We start from the raw sequence: 16,767 nt of genomic DNA, 5'->3' as shown, positions 1-16,767 counted from the left end.
TGAGGAAGAAGAAGAAGAGGTAGAGTGTGTAAAGAAAGAGAAAATCTGAGGAAGAAGTGATGAGAAAAGGAGAAAGTTTTCTCAACTCTTTCAGGTGTGTGCATGGAAAGACTTCAGGAAAGACCAAATGGAGATGGTGTAATGATGGTGAACAGAAAGAGGACATTATGGTGGAAGATTAGAGTAAAGAAGGCTAAAATGATCTGCAAGTCCCTCTAATTGATCATGTTATGAATTATGGTCTCTCTAAGACACACAGAGTGTTCAGCCTAATGTGAGCAGATCTACAGTGACTTCAATCTCAACAAAAAAGACGAGGGAGGAATGGCATTGGAAGAGGAAGAGCAGGGACAACTAGAAATTTAGAGACATTTTATGAAAATGCATGGAAAAAGGTCTTTATGGTGGATTTTTATGATAAATGTGTTAATTCAATAGTAGAGTTGTGTGTCTATAGCAGAACATGTCATGAATTTAATAGAGAACACATCTATTGCTTTGATATTAGTATTTATTTTTAATAAACGCATTATCAGAAAATAATACATTGCTTCATTATGCAGTGAAATTTAATTGTTCTGCAAATTTGAGTGTCTGTTTCTACGGCTGTGTGAATTGTTTTGAGAGCACTGATTATAGTTTGGAGAAATGTATAAAATCGACTGAGAAAAACTCTAAAAATGTAAAACAACCATATTATTCCAATGATAGGTACATGAAGTAGTGCATGTCGGTTTGAAATTTTGTCCGACTTTAGAAGGCGCCAGAGTCGTGTAACCGTGACGTATGCCATCAAAGTACTGCAACTGCGATTCGAGACCAGCCATCTGGCTAAACCGGCGCATTTGCTCCAAAGCGGCTGCACAAGCTCTGATGACGACACAACTTATTTGCGATTAGCCAGACTCAACGATGAAAACGTATGCAATGGCATACTACACATACTACACATACTACTCTTACTACTTCTGCTATGTCAGTCTATGGCAGAAATAATAAGTGTAGTATGGTAGTATGCTATTACCAAGGTGTTTATTCCGTTGAACTCTCACAAATTTGTGTTCTTATAATAGTGCACCATGTTTATATCATGTTATATTATGTTTATCATAGTAATATCATGTTTATTCATAAAAACAATTCAAAATGATTAAAAATACTGACTCCTTGATTGGAATTAAAATAATATAGGCTTTTATTGGACCTTCTTCTTGTACACACATTAGGGACTGCATTAAGCAGAACATAGCCTTTTCAAATAAATAACGTTTCTGGTTATTGTATGTAAAAAAAACAACATTTTGCAATCTGCCATGACTGATGTAGGTTCAGCACATGATGAGAAGCGCAATGTGTCCGGCTTAACGGTTCTTTTCAACTCCTTCCCTGACTGCAACAGGCAAATCTCGGCATTCGGTAAGTCATGGCGCAGTTCAAGTTGAACACACCTGATAACTTGATGCCACCCTTATGCAACATAACGAGGTCATGTGACAAGAGTTTAGCATACCACTGTTTGAAACGATTAGCATTGAATAATGCCTACAGCTTCACTTAGCTACTTAAAAAAGAGTAGGCAGCATACAGTGTACACTGAACAATAATCAGTAAGAAGTAAGCTAGTATTCCATTCAGAACATAACCATTGAATTTAATGCAATCAAGTTGGTTCAAATCGACTCATCCTTCTGTTACAACACTAGACAATCTGAATGGCTTTTAGAGTGCATTGTTTAACGTTACAAGCAATTTATATCTTATGATCCCATACTATGTGAAAAAACTATACACAAGTAATCTGATGGCTTCCATTTATCACTTCCTTTCAGTGTCACCACTCCCTTATGACAGTGAAATCTTACTATGATAACCTATTATTGCGTTTTAGTAGGAGCTGCTACAGAGGAATCATGTTAGGAGATTGATAGTCTCAGTGAATTTGTATCAGCAGAGGACACTGGTGAAAGACAATAGCAATTGGAGGCAATGGCCCTTAAGGTGGACAGAGAGTCTAAGAGAGAGACAATAAAACTTTTGTAGCACTGCTGCATGAGTACATGTCTTCAGAAAATAGCATTACACATCATATCTGCTGTTGTTTAATTTTGGAGTTTGGTCTAACCCAGGTTCAATGCTGGTCTCACTTCACAATATTTGACAAGGAATGATTATAATGCTTTCAGAATGGTGCAAAACCATAAGGAAGTTCAAGCTACAGGCTACAGAGAAAAGGGATGCACACAGTGCTGAATGTGGTGAAAGCGTAATCGATAGAGAGATGACCATAGAGATACTAATGTAGTGATATGGTTGACAACAGACATAAAGAGCAGTTCCTGCAGCTCAGCTGTATGGATTCGACTACCAGGGAAAGCACATGTTAAAAAAAAAAATGATGGCTTGAGTGCACCATAGTGGCTTTTGATAGGAGCATTTGTCAAATTCCAAAATTAGTAACCTTATAGTGTAAGTTTATATTGTGAGCAGGGGCAGTTCAAGGGTGAGTGGATATGAGTGGATTTGCCTCAGACCTCTGTCGATACGTATACATGGGGCCATCCTTTGATGAAATGTTGAAATATAATACACTTTAGTGTACAATATTAAATGTAAATTTATCTGTGATATATATATACATATACATATATATATATATATATATATATATATATATATATATATATATATATATATATATATACATACATACATACATACACACACTCAATGAGCACTTTATTATGAACACTATGGTCCTAATAAAGTGCTTGACATGGTCTTCTGCTGTTGTAGCCCATCCGTCTTAAGGTTCGAAGTGTTGTGCATTCTGAGATGCTATTCTGCTCACTACAATTGTACAGAGTGGTTATCTGAGTTGCTGTAGCATTTCTGTCAGCTCGAACCAGTCTGGCCATTCTCCGTTGACCTTTCTCATCGACAAGGCGTTTCCGTCTGCAAAACTGCCGCTCACTGGATGTTTTTTGTTTTTGGCGCTCTAGTCGCTGCCACACGACTGGATGATTAGATAATCGCATGAATAAGTAGGTGTACAGGTGTTCCTAATAAAGAGCTCAGTGAGTGTATATTTATATTTTAGTACTGACTCGATACAGAAGTACTGGTACTTCTAACAACCCTACAAACTGATAAAAGCATTCAAGGCTCTACTAAAAACATTTGGGGCTTAACCCCAGTAGCCTACCACTGGCACTGCCAGTACTTTGGAATGAGAAAAAATAAATAATTTTTTTTTGCCATATATAGACAAATGTATTGCTGTTTTTGTTATTATAATACACAGTATAAATGAGGAACAGAGATTTTCTCTGCTGAAAATGTTAATGAAGTTATGTAAGGTCAAAACACTAGATTCACACAAAAAGTAAAATTGCCCTTAATATTCTTATTTTTTTTCTTCTTCTTTTATCACACATCTTATGAGTAACTATGCAGATTATGGGGGAATTAATAAAAGCCCTCAACTGTGAGCAACTATAACTTTCTTTCACAAAACAAAAACAACAACAACAAAAACTAATGGCAGGGCACATCATTTCTATGTTCCAATGAAGATACCCTGCTGGGAAAAAGCTTTTGAACATTTAAAAAAAAAAAATGTATTTGTATTTATTTGTTTTAAAATGACTGCTTTCATTGAAAGTAGGAAATCTAAAGCTCACTCCTTTGATTTGACCTACCGGTGAATGCGAGGTAATCTCACACACAAAATCTTGCCAGAGCAGAAAACTTCAAATTGTTTTCAGAGACTGTGACCATATTTAGAGAGAGCTAGAAAAGCAGAAAAGTCTGTAGCTCAGGGATGGTCTGGACCCGTTTACAAGGTTTAGTAATTTTGGTCTGCCACAGCTATGATGTCCTTCCATTAATATGATGAGGTTTTTCCATCTCTGGCCCAAACAACCTTTGAGAAAATACATTAATGCCACTTTAGTGTCATAGCTGACTGTTTTATTGGTTTGAGCTGTGTGGAGTTCAACCTAAAAGATCAAAATGGTAGATAACACGTGTGACTGAACCAGAATAATTTAGAAAACAGCATTATGGCAAAACAAGCACACATACACGTACTTATTCACCATTTTCTGCTAAATGCAGCATACTGTAACTGCCTGTGGCTGACAGTTATGAAATCAATAGCCTTGTGTTTACAGGTCTGGACAGATTGGTTCTGCTGACATGTATCACAGATAAATCTCAAATCACAATGCAATCAAGGCCAGTATGAGAGACAGTGAGATAGAGAGGTTATAATGAAAAACATGAGAATTGAAAAGGATTATCCAATCAATTATTACTATACACAAAATATACAACTCTCATGCTGGGCTGAGTACTACAGAGTAAAACAATTATAGAGAACAAAACAAATTTGATAGAAGAATGGCTAACCTTGTAAGGAAATATGAACTATGAGAGGAACTTCCTGAGAAACTTGAAACTACAGATAATCCATGAACAAGCCACTTTGTCTGTATGTAAGGGTGGTCATGAATAGAGATAGACAATACTAACTGTGCAATACTAGTTTTGTTAAGCAGGTTAATGATGATTGAATTAACTATTTTTGTGTCTCAAAGCAGAAATAAAACAATTAAAAATCGTTATGCATTTCGGTTATCATACATTTAAACATAAACATATTCAGCATTGGTCATAAAAAACAGTATCAGTCAGTCGATGTTTTTGTCATGAATTAAGGTGGAATATCGAAGAGGATGTAACTTACTGTTGTTTGTGTGACAGCTCTTGTTCCTTGTTGACCAGATCCTGCTTAAGGCTGGCTAACATCTCCACAGACACATCAACCTGCCTTGAAAGCTCGGTGGCCTTGTCCTCTAGATCTTGTTTCTCTTGACTAAGCCTCTCACTCTCCAGCTTGGCCTTATCGAGCTCCGAGCTCTTCCTCTCCAGCTCCGCCTGCAGACGGCCAACGCGTGATGCTATCTTCTGCTCCACCTCCTCTGACAGCTTCTCCAGCCTCTCATCCAGCTCTAGCCTCTCAAATGCTCGAGCTTTTAACCGAGCCAGGCCCTCCTCATAAGCCGCTTCCACCGCACTGGCGGCCACATTAGCTGCTACCGCGACAGCGTTGTTCCCTGTGGAGGTCAAGGCGTCACCAGAGCTCATGGCTGTCTTCACTAAGATCTCACCCAGGGGAAATTCTACATTGGGCAGGTAGCAAGATGTAGAGGAGGGAACAAGGCCAAGCTCTTCGCCAGAACAGGGCAGCTCGCGGTACGCAAAACGAGATTCGGCGGCGAGGGCTCCGTCGGCCACTAGGGGGAGCAGCGCAGCGGCATCACAAAGGCTGTTGGATTTGGACAGCACATACAAGGTCTCGTAGGTGTGGTTGTACTCCAGATGGGCGCGCAGAGAGGACAGGCTTCGAAAGCGCTTGTGTTCCCCACAGCGAGGACAACGGTACGGGAGGTCCAAAGAGGCCATTCCACGCTCCCGTGGCTGCCAGGATGGAGCAATCTGCTCACGCCACCAAGCACTGCCAAGAGCAGGCAGGTACAGTGGCTAGGCACCACAGAGGACCACTCATCTCACATATGCTGGGTTTGCTAGGGGATGAGGAAGGATCATCGCACATTCTACTTCTAAGTCACAATGTAAAAGTTATTGAATTGGTTCTTCAATAAGGTCTTGACAACTGTTAGGTCTCCTTCTGGTGCACTTAATCTGTCTTTCTTAGGGTCCCAAACTTTTGTCCTTGAAAAAGAGAGAAACAGAACAACACAAAAATAATTTTAAAATCAGTGTTTAAATTACCCTTTTCATCAAAGCTATTTCAGTTTGATTTTGCTTTGACAGCTAAATGTACCGCAAACTCAATGAGCAAAAGTTGCATAGGCATGCTTTGCTTGCAACCTAACAAATATAAAAGCTGATATCATCTGATTTTACACTGTGCAACACAGATAGAATAAAACCATGGGTTAAATAAAAATCTCTCTTCCTCAGAGCAGCACAAACTGAAAAACTTTCCTTTTTTGGAGCTCCATTATATCATCCTCACTAAAGGGAAAGTTAAATTATTTCTTTGGGTACTGCTCCAAAAAAAGATAATTTACAACAACAATAAACCATAAACAACTTTCTACAGCAGTACAATAATAATTTGCCCCAGAAACCAAGAGACAACTGCTATAAACAAAGCAGAATATACAATATTTTGGACAGTTTCAAAGTATGGACAGTGTCAGGGTGCTGACCAGTGTCAGAGATTAACTTTACCATTAAAGGGAAATATTTGCACCATGCATTTGATTCTCAGGAGAATTTTTAAACTTTATCAGAGCAAATTTTTCCTAAGTATATATAAAAGATTCTGTGTCATTCAGGTTAAATGCTTATTAAATGTAATAATTATCATGATTGCCTTTCTGTCTATGAGCTTCAATTACTTTACATCTGAGTAACTAGCTGTTCTTCTTTGCATCAAGTCTCAAGTTAATTTAAAGCATGACTTAGAAAGTAAAATATGTCAGGTTCACTTATCTTTCTGAGTGGTTTCAATCTCACCCTTGATGGAACTGAGAATGGACTCAAAAGACAGTGCTGAATGTACACTCGTGTGCAATAAAGTAAATTATATATGAGCGAGCCTCTGTCAAGGAAACTATATCTTTCAATATGCCAGAATACATGCTGATAACTCAATGTAATGTTTGGCAACATTCTAGAAACAGTGCCTAGGGGTTTAATAACATGGCAAAGGTGGCACAAATGGTGTGAAATTAGACATACTGGTTCACGTGTCCTGATAATTAATCTAATAGCCTGTTCCCAAATAGAAACTTGCTCAACATAAATCAACTTTCATTCTCACAGTACTGTGGACACTGCAAATAAGAATGAGCACCAATTCATCTGAAATGCTGAGTACCAATCATGCATGTTTAAGGAATGAATTTCGACCTAGGCCCAACAGAACAAGACAGTCATACACTTAAATGCATTCAAATGGGGATTAGGTGAGCACAATTCCCAAAATTAATCCAAGAGTCTGAACCAAATAATATGTTGTGGTAGGTCATGTGCAGTTCATTTAAACAACCATTGCAGCCTTTGAAGTATCAGTAATGTCGATAAAAATAATTTGATAAAGCTAAATGTTGTGATTATATTCCGGGTTCAATACAAGTTAAGCTCAGTCGACAGCATTTGTGGCATAATGTTGATTACAAAAATTAAATTAAAATTAAATTTTATTAAAAATTATTTCAAATTGCTCCCCTTTTTTCTTTAAAAAAAAATAAATAAATAAAAAAATCTGGGTTACACTGAGGCACTTATAATGGAAGTCAATGGGGCCAATTTGTGAACGTTATACTCTCTGTTTAAAAAGTATAGCCACAAGACATAAACAATATGTTAACATGATTTTAGTCTGATAAAATTGCTTACTTTATCGGTGTAAAGTTATATAATTTCACAACTTCGTTGCCATGAAAACGTAACGCCGTAAACCATAAAACTTCCCATAAAATAAGTTTTAAACAACTCTACAGCTCAAATGATAAGCTTCACATTTCTGCCTTTAAACCCTCCAAAAATTGGCCCCATTCACTTCCATTGTAAGTACCTCACTCTAGCCTCAGTGTTTGCTTTAGTTTTTTTTTTTTTGTTTTTTTTTTTAAAGAAAAGAATGGACAAGTAGAAATAATTGTTGTGGTAATCAACATTATGCCATAATTGTTGTCAACTGAGTTTCACTTGTATTGAACCCGAAATATTCCTTTAAGCTAAATGTTGACATTTACTTTCATGGTATGTAAAAAAAAAGAAAGAAAGAAATGAAAGTAGTTGGTGATTGAAGCTAACATATTCTGCCTCACATTTTCTTTAGTAGCCCACAGATAAGAGAAAGTCGTATGGGTTTGGAACAACATGAGGGCAAGTAAATGGTGACAGAATTGTATTTCAGTTGAAGTATCAGCGGTAATACCTTCCATCACATCTCCTATACAACTACCACTTTACAGTAGATGTTCTGAAGAAAAAGTTCAAAAAGGAAAACAAATCTGACAACACACAATCTTGTCAACACTGAGACCACATCTGCTGTCTTTGGCTCATCAAATCATATATGGTTACCGTAGTGACTTTCCTCTCCCACACACTACAAAACCTAGGCTCTTGCCCTGAGGCTACATGTTGATTTAACAGCATCATCATTATATCATCTACTGTGACACACATTTCAAAGTGCAGAAACACATGAGAATCCTCAAGCTGTGCAATCTGTTTCATTATCTGGATGTCTTCATATGTCATTCTGTCAGGAATGCACATCATTATTGGTATCTGTCTCCTTCTCGGTCTGTCCATATTATGCCACAAATGATCTCTCTCTTGGTCTGTCTCACACTTTATTACCTCCTCCCTCCTTAGCAGAGAAGACAGAGTAAACCTTTTCATTTTCTAATGGGGTTTGAAGACTCTCGTCTCGGATCTGTAATGGGATAACAAAAAGGCTTTTGATTAGGCCCTTCTTTCCAAGCAAAAACAAAAACAAAAAAAAACAAGGAAAAACAAAAGCTACCTAAAATCATCAAAGAGCTCTTTTAAACTGCAGCCATTTAAGAGTGAGTTACAACCCTGTGTCATCAGAGGCTATGAATGAGGGACTGGTATGATGCTACAACACGATCAACATTGCTGCAATCAGCTCTGATCTTGATGAGACAAACTGCTTCTCCCAAGATGGAGGTCCATTGTTGCCACGGATACAAGCTCAGAATGTGAAACACAGTAATAAATGGATTCTAATAAGACAGCCAGTAATGATGAATCATCACAAAGGTAACAAGGAAAGGAGGACAGGGTGGAAAAGTAAAAGAACACAGGAAGAATGTTGGAATGGGCTGAGAAGAGGGTAAATAAAAGTCGATTGGTTTTTGCAGAGATGGGTGGAGGCAGATACAGCAGAACAGAGTACAAACAAAAAAGAATGCTTTGAAAATAATAAATAAATGGAGATAATGGCCTCAAAAATATTTGGACACTTCAACCGAACTTGCATTACATACAAAGTATCAAACCAAGTGGTATCTGCTAACAAATGATGCAGGCATTTGCCCAGAACTTCACCTTTCTTAGCAATCATTGCAATCACTTTTAACCAACTCGTCCCAAGGTAATTTTTTAGTGGATGTATGAGGTCAATTCCCCTTACGTTCAGACAGCTGCCCTGATAGATTAACCAACTATGGACATGTTCCACTAAGTTTGACAACAAGAAAGTGTTAAAGGGGTCATGATATGCCTTTTTTTTAATTATTTTAATATGTTCACATAAAATGTTAGCAAAGTTTTTTGCACAAAAACAGTCATATATTTGTAAAGCATGATCATTTTCCACCCTCATTCTGACCCATCGTCAGAAATGCTCGGTTTTGATGCTACTCTCCTTTAAGACTTTATAGTAAACGCCCACTGCTATGATTGGCTCTCTCGACTGACCTGTTCTCTCCTTGCCATCTCACCACTCACTGCTACTGGGCGGTCAACCAAAGTGATATGGTAAAGTTAGCGGTGATATGTTGTTGTGGAGGCAGTCAGATGCAAATGTCTACCACAATGTGACATCACAATGTGGAGGAAGTAGAGAACGAGTCGTTTTGGCAGCTTGGTTACAACAAATGCTTTTTTTGCAGTGATAAATGTCACTGTTTTTTTTTATTGTTTTTTTTTTATTCAATGATATTCATTTTTAAGTGTTGCTAAAAGGTGCACTCAGTAACTTTTGTCTTTGTGTCATCTTGGACTTACACTGACACCTAGCGGCTTGGATGCAGCATAATTTAAAATCAATAGTTTTCAGTTTCAGATGCCACTGTAGAATTTAGTATTCACAGTCAGCCATTACTACTTCAATCAATGAGTGAAAATGTCAGATAACAGGATGGTTACAGAGATTAAGCGAGTAGTTTTCAGCTGGTCATGTGATTCTTAAATGGCAGCCCCCATGTGCGGACTCTCTCCATGCACAACCCCAATTCCGAAAAAGTTAGGACAGTATGCAAAATGACAATAAAAACAAAAAGGAGTGATTTGTAAATTATATTCACCCTTTGCTATATTGAAAGCACTAAAAATTATGTGATGTTTTACCTTGTGAACTTCATTGCTTTTTGTTTTTGTTTTTTTATGTACCGTAATTTCAAATCAGATGATTGCACCATACTCCAAAAAAGTTTGGACAGTTGAGCGTTTACCACAGTGAAACATCACCATTTCTTCTAATAAACTTATTAAGCATTTAGGCACTGAAGACACAAGTTTGTTATGTTTAAAAAGTGGAATTTTTTATAGGGAATTGTACGGGGTCTTCATTGTCGTATTGTGCACTTCATAATGCACCACACATTCTCAATTGGAGATGAATGAATGTTACATTTATATAGCGCTTTTCTGACACTACACTCAAAGTGCTTTACACAGTGAACAGGGGACTCTCCTCAACCACCACCAGTGTACAGCATCCACCTGGATGATGCGACGGCAGCCATAGTGCGCCAGTACGCTCACCACACACCAGCTACTGGTGGAGAGGAGAGAGTAGAGTTATAGAGCCAATTAGTGGATGGGGATTATTAGGAGGCCATGATTGAAAAGGCCAGTGGGGGGAATTTATCCAGGACCCGGGGTTACACCCCTACTCTTTACAAGAAGTGCTCTAGGATTTTTAATGACCACAGAGAGTCAGTTTAACATCTCATCCGAAGGACAGAGATGGTCAGGACTGCAGGCAGGCCAGTCTAGCACCCGCACTCCCTGCTTATTCAGCCAGTATGTGGTTTGAATTTATCCTGCTGAAAATGTTGGGACATCCATGGAAAAGACAGTGCTGGATGACAGTATATGCTGCTCCAGAATTTGTATGTATCTGTCTGCATTAATGGTGCCCTCACAGATATGTGAGTTACCCATGCCATGGGCACTGACACACCCCTGGACCATACAGACATTGGCTTTTGGACCTGACACTGATAACAGCTTGGATAGTCCTTTTCCTCTTTGGCCCAGAGAACACGACGGCTGTGTTTTTCAAAAACTATTTGAAATGTGGACTCATCGGACCAAAAAACACAGTTCCACTATTCTACTTTCCACCTAAGATGAGACCGAGCCCAGAAAAGTCGGCAGTGCTTCTGGACAGTGTTGATGTAGTGCTTCTGCTTTGCATAGTAAAGTCTTAACTTGCATCTGTGCAGCAGCGAATGCTGTTGTTTACTGAAGTAATCCCAAGCCCATGTTCATGATATCTATTACAGATGAATTACGTTTTTTAAGACAGTGATGTCTTAGGGATCAGAGATCATGCACATTCAGAAGTGGTTTTTGTCCTGCCCTTTACACACCAAGATTTTATCAGATTCCTTGAATCTTTTAACTATATTGTGCACTGTAGAGGGTGAATTGCCCAAAATTCTTCCAATTTGTCTTTGGGGAACATTGTTCTCAAAGTGCTGGATTATTTGCTGAAGCATCTGTTAATCTCCAAAAGAGGGTGGGGTTACTCCAGAAGGGGGTAGTGTTATTCCAAAGGGGGTTGCAGCAACTGCAAAAGGGGGCATCACTTCCACTCACGGTTAAGGTTAGGGAAAGGTTTAGGTTAGGGGCTTCCTATATCTTTGCTGGCGGTTTGGAACTCCCACCTCTTTTTGGAGCTCAGCCTGCAGCTATATCCTCCTCAAAAAATCTGTGAAACACTGGCCTCTGTTCCTGAAATGATTTTCCTTAAGTCCTTAACTTTCATGGAAAATTGTCAACAGCATTACTTATCCAGCTGACATGGAAACAGAATCACAAAGACAATATTAATGTTTGAACCACACAAAAAAATCCTTTCTCAGCTGCCTCAGCAAGTCCAAAGACAGTCATGGCTGATTCCAAAAGTTGAAACTCCACTGGCTAAAGGGTTGTCTGACTTTTATTGATCCATGAGATTTCACTGAGCCAATTATCCCTCATTTCCCACTACTCATCTCATGTCACTAGTCTAAGGAGAATAAAACACTAAAAGGCCCTCTCACGTATCCCATGCTGTACCACTAGCTGATGTGGGCCAGTCGATAACACAATGATGTTATATTCCATACAGGTTAGCAAATTTTCACAACCATTGAGTGTAATGTTTGCTGTGGTTCAGTTGCTAAGAATGCACATGCTGAAACAACACATTAATACTGTTTTAACTGATGCAATTAAGAAACATAACCACTGCATTCACTTGCCTCTGTTTAAAGTGTGTTTTCCATTTAAATGGTCGAGTTTAATCAACATCATTAGCCTGCAGCCACACCATTTGTAAACTGTAACCACTAAACTGTAAACTGTAGCCCTGCCCAGCAGCGGTGAGCAGTGAGGAGGCAAGAAGAGAGCAGGTCAGTCAAGAGCAGAGAACCAATCAAAAGTGGGCATTTACTGTCAAGTCTTAGAAGAGAAGAGCACCAAAACTTGCGACATGGGGGTGAGCGCAAACCGCCTTGGTGGTTTATGTACACTACCGTTGCCGTGTTGTCCATCCGGACCAACACATGCTTGCCCTGGATCAATGGCTGAAGCCTCCACAGGGCTAGCAGTACTGCGAGCAACTCGAGGCAGTTGATGTGCCAACACAGACAAGGGCCTGTCCAGGAACCTGCAGCTGCATGCCCATTGCAAACGGCGCCCCAGCCCGACTTGGAGGCATCTGTCGTGATGACAACTCGCCTGGAGACCTGCTCTAGGGGAACCCCTGGCTGTAGAAATGCCAGGTCCGTCCAAGGGCTGAACAAGCAGCAGCAGATCAATGTGATAGCCACATGACGCGTGCCATGGTGCCATGCCCATCTCGGGACTCGAGTCTGAAGCCAGTTCTGAAGTGGTCTCATATGCATCAACCCGAGGGGCGTGACCGCTGCTGAGGATGCCATATGCCCCAGGAGCATCTGAAATTGTTTCAGAGGGACCGCTGTTCTCCCCCTGAATGCCTTCAGGCAATTCAGCACCAACTGAGCGTGCTAGTTTGTGAGACGAGCGGTCATAGCGACCGAGTCCAACTCCATCCAGAGAAAAGTGATGCTCTGCATTGGGGCGAGCTTGCTCTTTTCCAAGTTGACCTGAAGCCCCAATCGGCTGATGTGGGTGAGCACCAGGTCCCTGTGTGCACACAACAGATCTTGAGAGTGAGCTAGGATCAGCCAGTCATCGAGATAGTTGAGGATGCGGATGCCGACTTCCCTTAGCGGGGCAAGGGCTGCCTCTGCGACCTTCGTGAATACGCGAGGTGACAGGGACAGACCAAAGGGGAGGACCTTGTACTGGTATGCCTGACCCTCGAAGGCAAACTGAAGGAACGGTCTGTGACGAGGCAGGATCAAGACATGAAAGTACGCATCTTTCAGGTCTACCGCCGCAAACCAATCTCGGTGCCGGATGCACGACAGAATGTGCTTCTGTTTGAGCATCCTGAATGGAAGCCTGTACAGGGCCCGATTCAGTGCCCGCAGGTCCAAGACTGGTTGTAACTCACTGCCTTTCTTGGGCACGATGAAGTAGGGGCTGTAGAAGCCGCTCTTCATCTCGGCCAGAGGGACAGGCTCTATCGAACCCTTCTGCAGAAGGACCGCGACGTAGGGCAGCGGCGTCCTTGCCACCTACCAAGGTGAAACGGATGGCACTGAACCTGGGCTGGCGCCTGGCGAACTGAATCATGTAGCCGAATCGGATCGTCCTGGCCAGCCATCGCGATGGGTTGGAGAGCGTTAACCATGCCTCCAAACTCCAGATCAACTTCCTGCGGGGAGCTCTACGCCAGGGCCGAGCCATTGGCTCAGGCTGCGGTGGAGCCAATGTTGGTCACCTTGCTGAATGGCCTTGGTCTGCTGCTTTACCGTCGAAAACTGCTGCATGAAGTCTTCGACGTGTGTCGCCAAAAAGGCCAGCCTGGGAAATGGGGGCGTCAAGGAAGTGAGCTCCTGCATTACTCCCAGGTCAGGACCACCCTCGTGCAACTCTTTCAATGCCTTGGCCTGGTGGACCTGCAGGAGGGCCATGGCATGCAGAGCGGAGGGGGCCCGCCCCATGGCATTGTAAGCCTTCACTGTCAGAGACGACGTAGCCTTACAGGCCTTGGATGGGAGCCTAGGATGGTTCCGCCAGGTGGCGGCGCTCTGTGGGCACAAGTGCACCGCAATTGCCTGCTCCACCTGGGGAACATCCATGTAGCCCCTGGCTGCCCCACTGTTGAGGGTGGTGAGAGCAGCAGAACTTGAAAGTCTAATCTGGGCAGTGAAAGGTGCCCACCACGACTTTGCAAGTTCTTCATGCACCTCCAGGAAAAAGGCACTGGGGCGGAGCACGGTCGTGAGCGCCGTGACCCCAGGAACCAATCATCAAGCCACGAGGGTTCAGGGCAGGGTGGAGGGTTCCACTCTAGCCCGACGCTCACAGCAGCCCAGGCAAGCATGGCCATCAGCTCGGCGTCAGCCTCCGATTGGGTTGCCACACCCGAAGGCGAAAGCCCATCCGAGTCCTCCGCATCGGACTGAAGCAGCCTGCTCTCCGACGCTGCTATCGAGCGCCGAATGAGAGGTCGAACCCGCTCTGAGGCGGGCCGCCTGACTCATCCCGGAACTCAACTGGGGCGCACGAGCGTGCTGGGGAATGGGAGGTCCGTGGGGATTCACCTGGTGGGGTTACTTCCATTGAAGTCCCCAAATCACCCCCAGCGCTAACCGTCGTGGTCTTGTGCCCGTGGGCAGAAGAGCCGAGGCAGGGAGCGGCTGGAGTGGCTTTCCCTCTGAGGAAGGAAAGCCGCGATCGCAACATGGCCATGGTCATGCTCTCGCAGTGCGGACATGAACCATCCACGAATGCTGTCTCAGCATGTCTGGAGCCCAGACACGTAAGGCAGCGGTCGTGACCATCAGAAACAGAGAGATAACAACCGCAACCAGGAACTGCACATAACCGGAAAGGCACCTTTAAAAAGACACTTTCCGTCAGTGCCCACTCTTTTAGAGAATATACACTCTTTTAAGGAGAAATATACTCTTTTAGCGCTCAACACGCGCTGCCTAAGCGCCCAGGGGCATTCTCCGCACTTATCTGTGCGAGAGGGGGAGAAACCGATGTGATGCGCCATAAAATCCAGCAGCCATGGAGATCGCTCTTTGCTTTCTCTTGCAGAGGTGAATGGATTGGCAGTGGAATACATCAACACCGCTCAGCTCCTAAGAAAAAATCTGAATGAGTGGTTGCACACCAGCTCCTTTTATACCCGTATGTCCGGGGGAGTGGCATGCAAATTCCACTCGCCAATTTTTATTGGCCTTTTCTTTAAACATCAGAGGTGTTTGGGGCTCCCAAGAGTGACCCTAGTGTCACTACATCGACACAACGTCGAGTGAGTGACAGATAGGGAACTTATATTATAAATGAACCTCAAGGAACATATTAAAATAATACAAAAAGGCATGCCATGACCCCATTAATGGTAGCACTGAATTAGAACTTGATGTTTACACATTAATTTCATACCAAGTTGTTTCACATTAAAGCCTATTAAAAATGCACAGCGGAAAACCATAAGTACCTTCCTTTCTTGGTCATGATATACAAATATTCCTTGATTTCTCACAGGTCACACATAATAGGTCCTATAATATAGCATTGGGGCAGTGGTGGCTTAGTGGTTAAGGCTCTGGGTTACTGATCAGAAGGTCTGGGGTTCAAGCCCCAGCACCACCAAGCTACCAATGTTAGGCCCTTGAGCAAGGCCCTTGACCCTATCTACTCCAGGGGCATTGTATCATGGCTGACCCTGCACTCTGACCCCAGCCTAGCTGGGATATGTGAAAAAAAGAATTTCACTGCATATGTGTGATAAATAAGCTTAATTATTATAATTAAGCACTGTGCCAGTATGTCATGTCAGGTCTCATAATCTCTTGTCTAAAGAGGCAGATCTTTTCCTGTTTTTACTGTCTTTGTCTTATGTGTGTTACCTTATGAGTCTGTATGCATACTTTCATGACATTAAGCGCTTCAAAAATATTATCCAATGTATAAATATATATGTATATATGCATGATATAAAGAAAATGGAATGCAGGTGCCTTGTTTTCAATGCAAGATAGTCAATAGTTCCTGTATCTTAAGTGGTAGAGAATGGCACTAGTAAGGCCAAGGTCATGGGTTTGATTCCCAGAGAACACAAATAATAGGCTAATACATTTCTACATTGAATGTGCTGTAAGATGCTTTGGATAAAAGCATCTATCAAATGAATACATTCAATGTATGGCCAAAGTTTTATAGAATGAGATATTAAATTGAGCTTGAGCTCAGAGGCATTTTTTGGTTTTATGTTAAAGGACTATAGTATATGAAGTTTGGTTACTCAAATGTAGTTAACAACAAAGGCTGCACTGAACCCCAGTCAAAACACTGCCTCAGTCTGTTAAGAAATTACAGACTGTTATTAATGGGTCTTCCATATGGGCAAAAGGTTAGTCTTATATTGCAATCCTTTTTTATTTACTTTTAGGCTGCAACATGCTACTGATTGCACTGACACAGTATATAACATCTTAGAAAATATGACTACATACCAGAGGTAAATTAACGAGTCCTGAGATTGCTTCATAATAGATCAATAAGAACAGTCACAAGGGACCACCAGTGTTTGAATCAGTAAATAATCCCATTGTCATTTCTCAAAAACTCTCATTATCATCATGTATTCCT

At 41.6% G+C, this 16,767-nt stretch overlaps 1 protein-coding gene across 2 annotated transcripts in view; it reads right to left on the bottom strand.

The window, feature by feature from the left end:
• LOC127444423 (F-box only protein 41-like) overlaps positions 1-16,767 on the bottom strand; it is a 60,833-nt gene that overhangs the window by 39,940 nt on the left and 4,126 nt on the right. For both annotated transcript variants that reach the window (XM_051703788.1, XM_051703789.1), the window contains exon 2: positions 4,748-5,736. In XM_051703788.1, the coding sequence (XP_051559748.1) occupies positions 4,748-5,466 (719 nt within the window). In that variant the 5' untranslated portion in view covers positions 5,467-5,736. The remainder of the gene's footprint in view (positions 1-4,747; positions 5,737-16,767) is intronic.

The sequence above is a fragment of the Myxocyprinus asiaticus genome, chromosome 7 (assembly GCF_019703515.2).
Source record: "Myxocyprinus asiaticus isolate MX2 ecotype Aquarium Trade chromosome 7, UBuf_Myxa_2, whole genome shotgun sequence".
NCBI classification, from domain to species: domain Eukaryota; kingdom Metazoa; phylum Chordata; class Actinopteri; order Cypriniformes; family Catostomidae; genus Myxocyprinus; species Myxocyprinus asiaticus.
The sequence above is the reverse complement of the archived record's forward strand: the minus strand, read 5'-3'. Positions and strand labels throughout refer to the sequence as shown.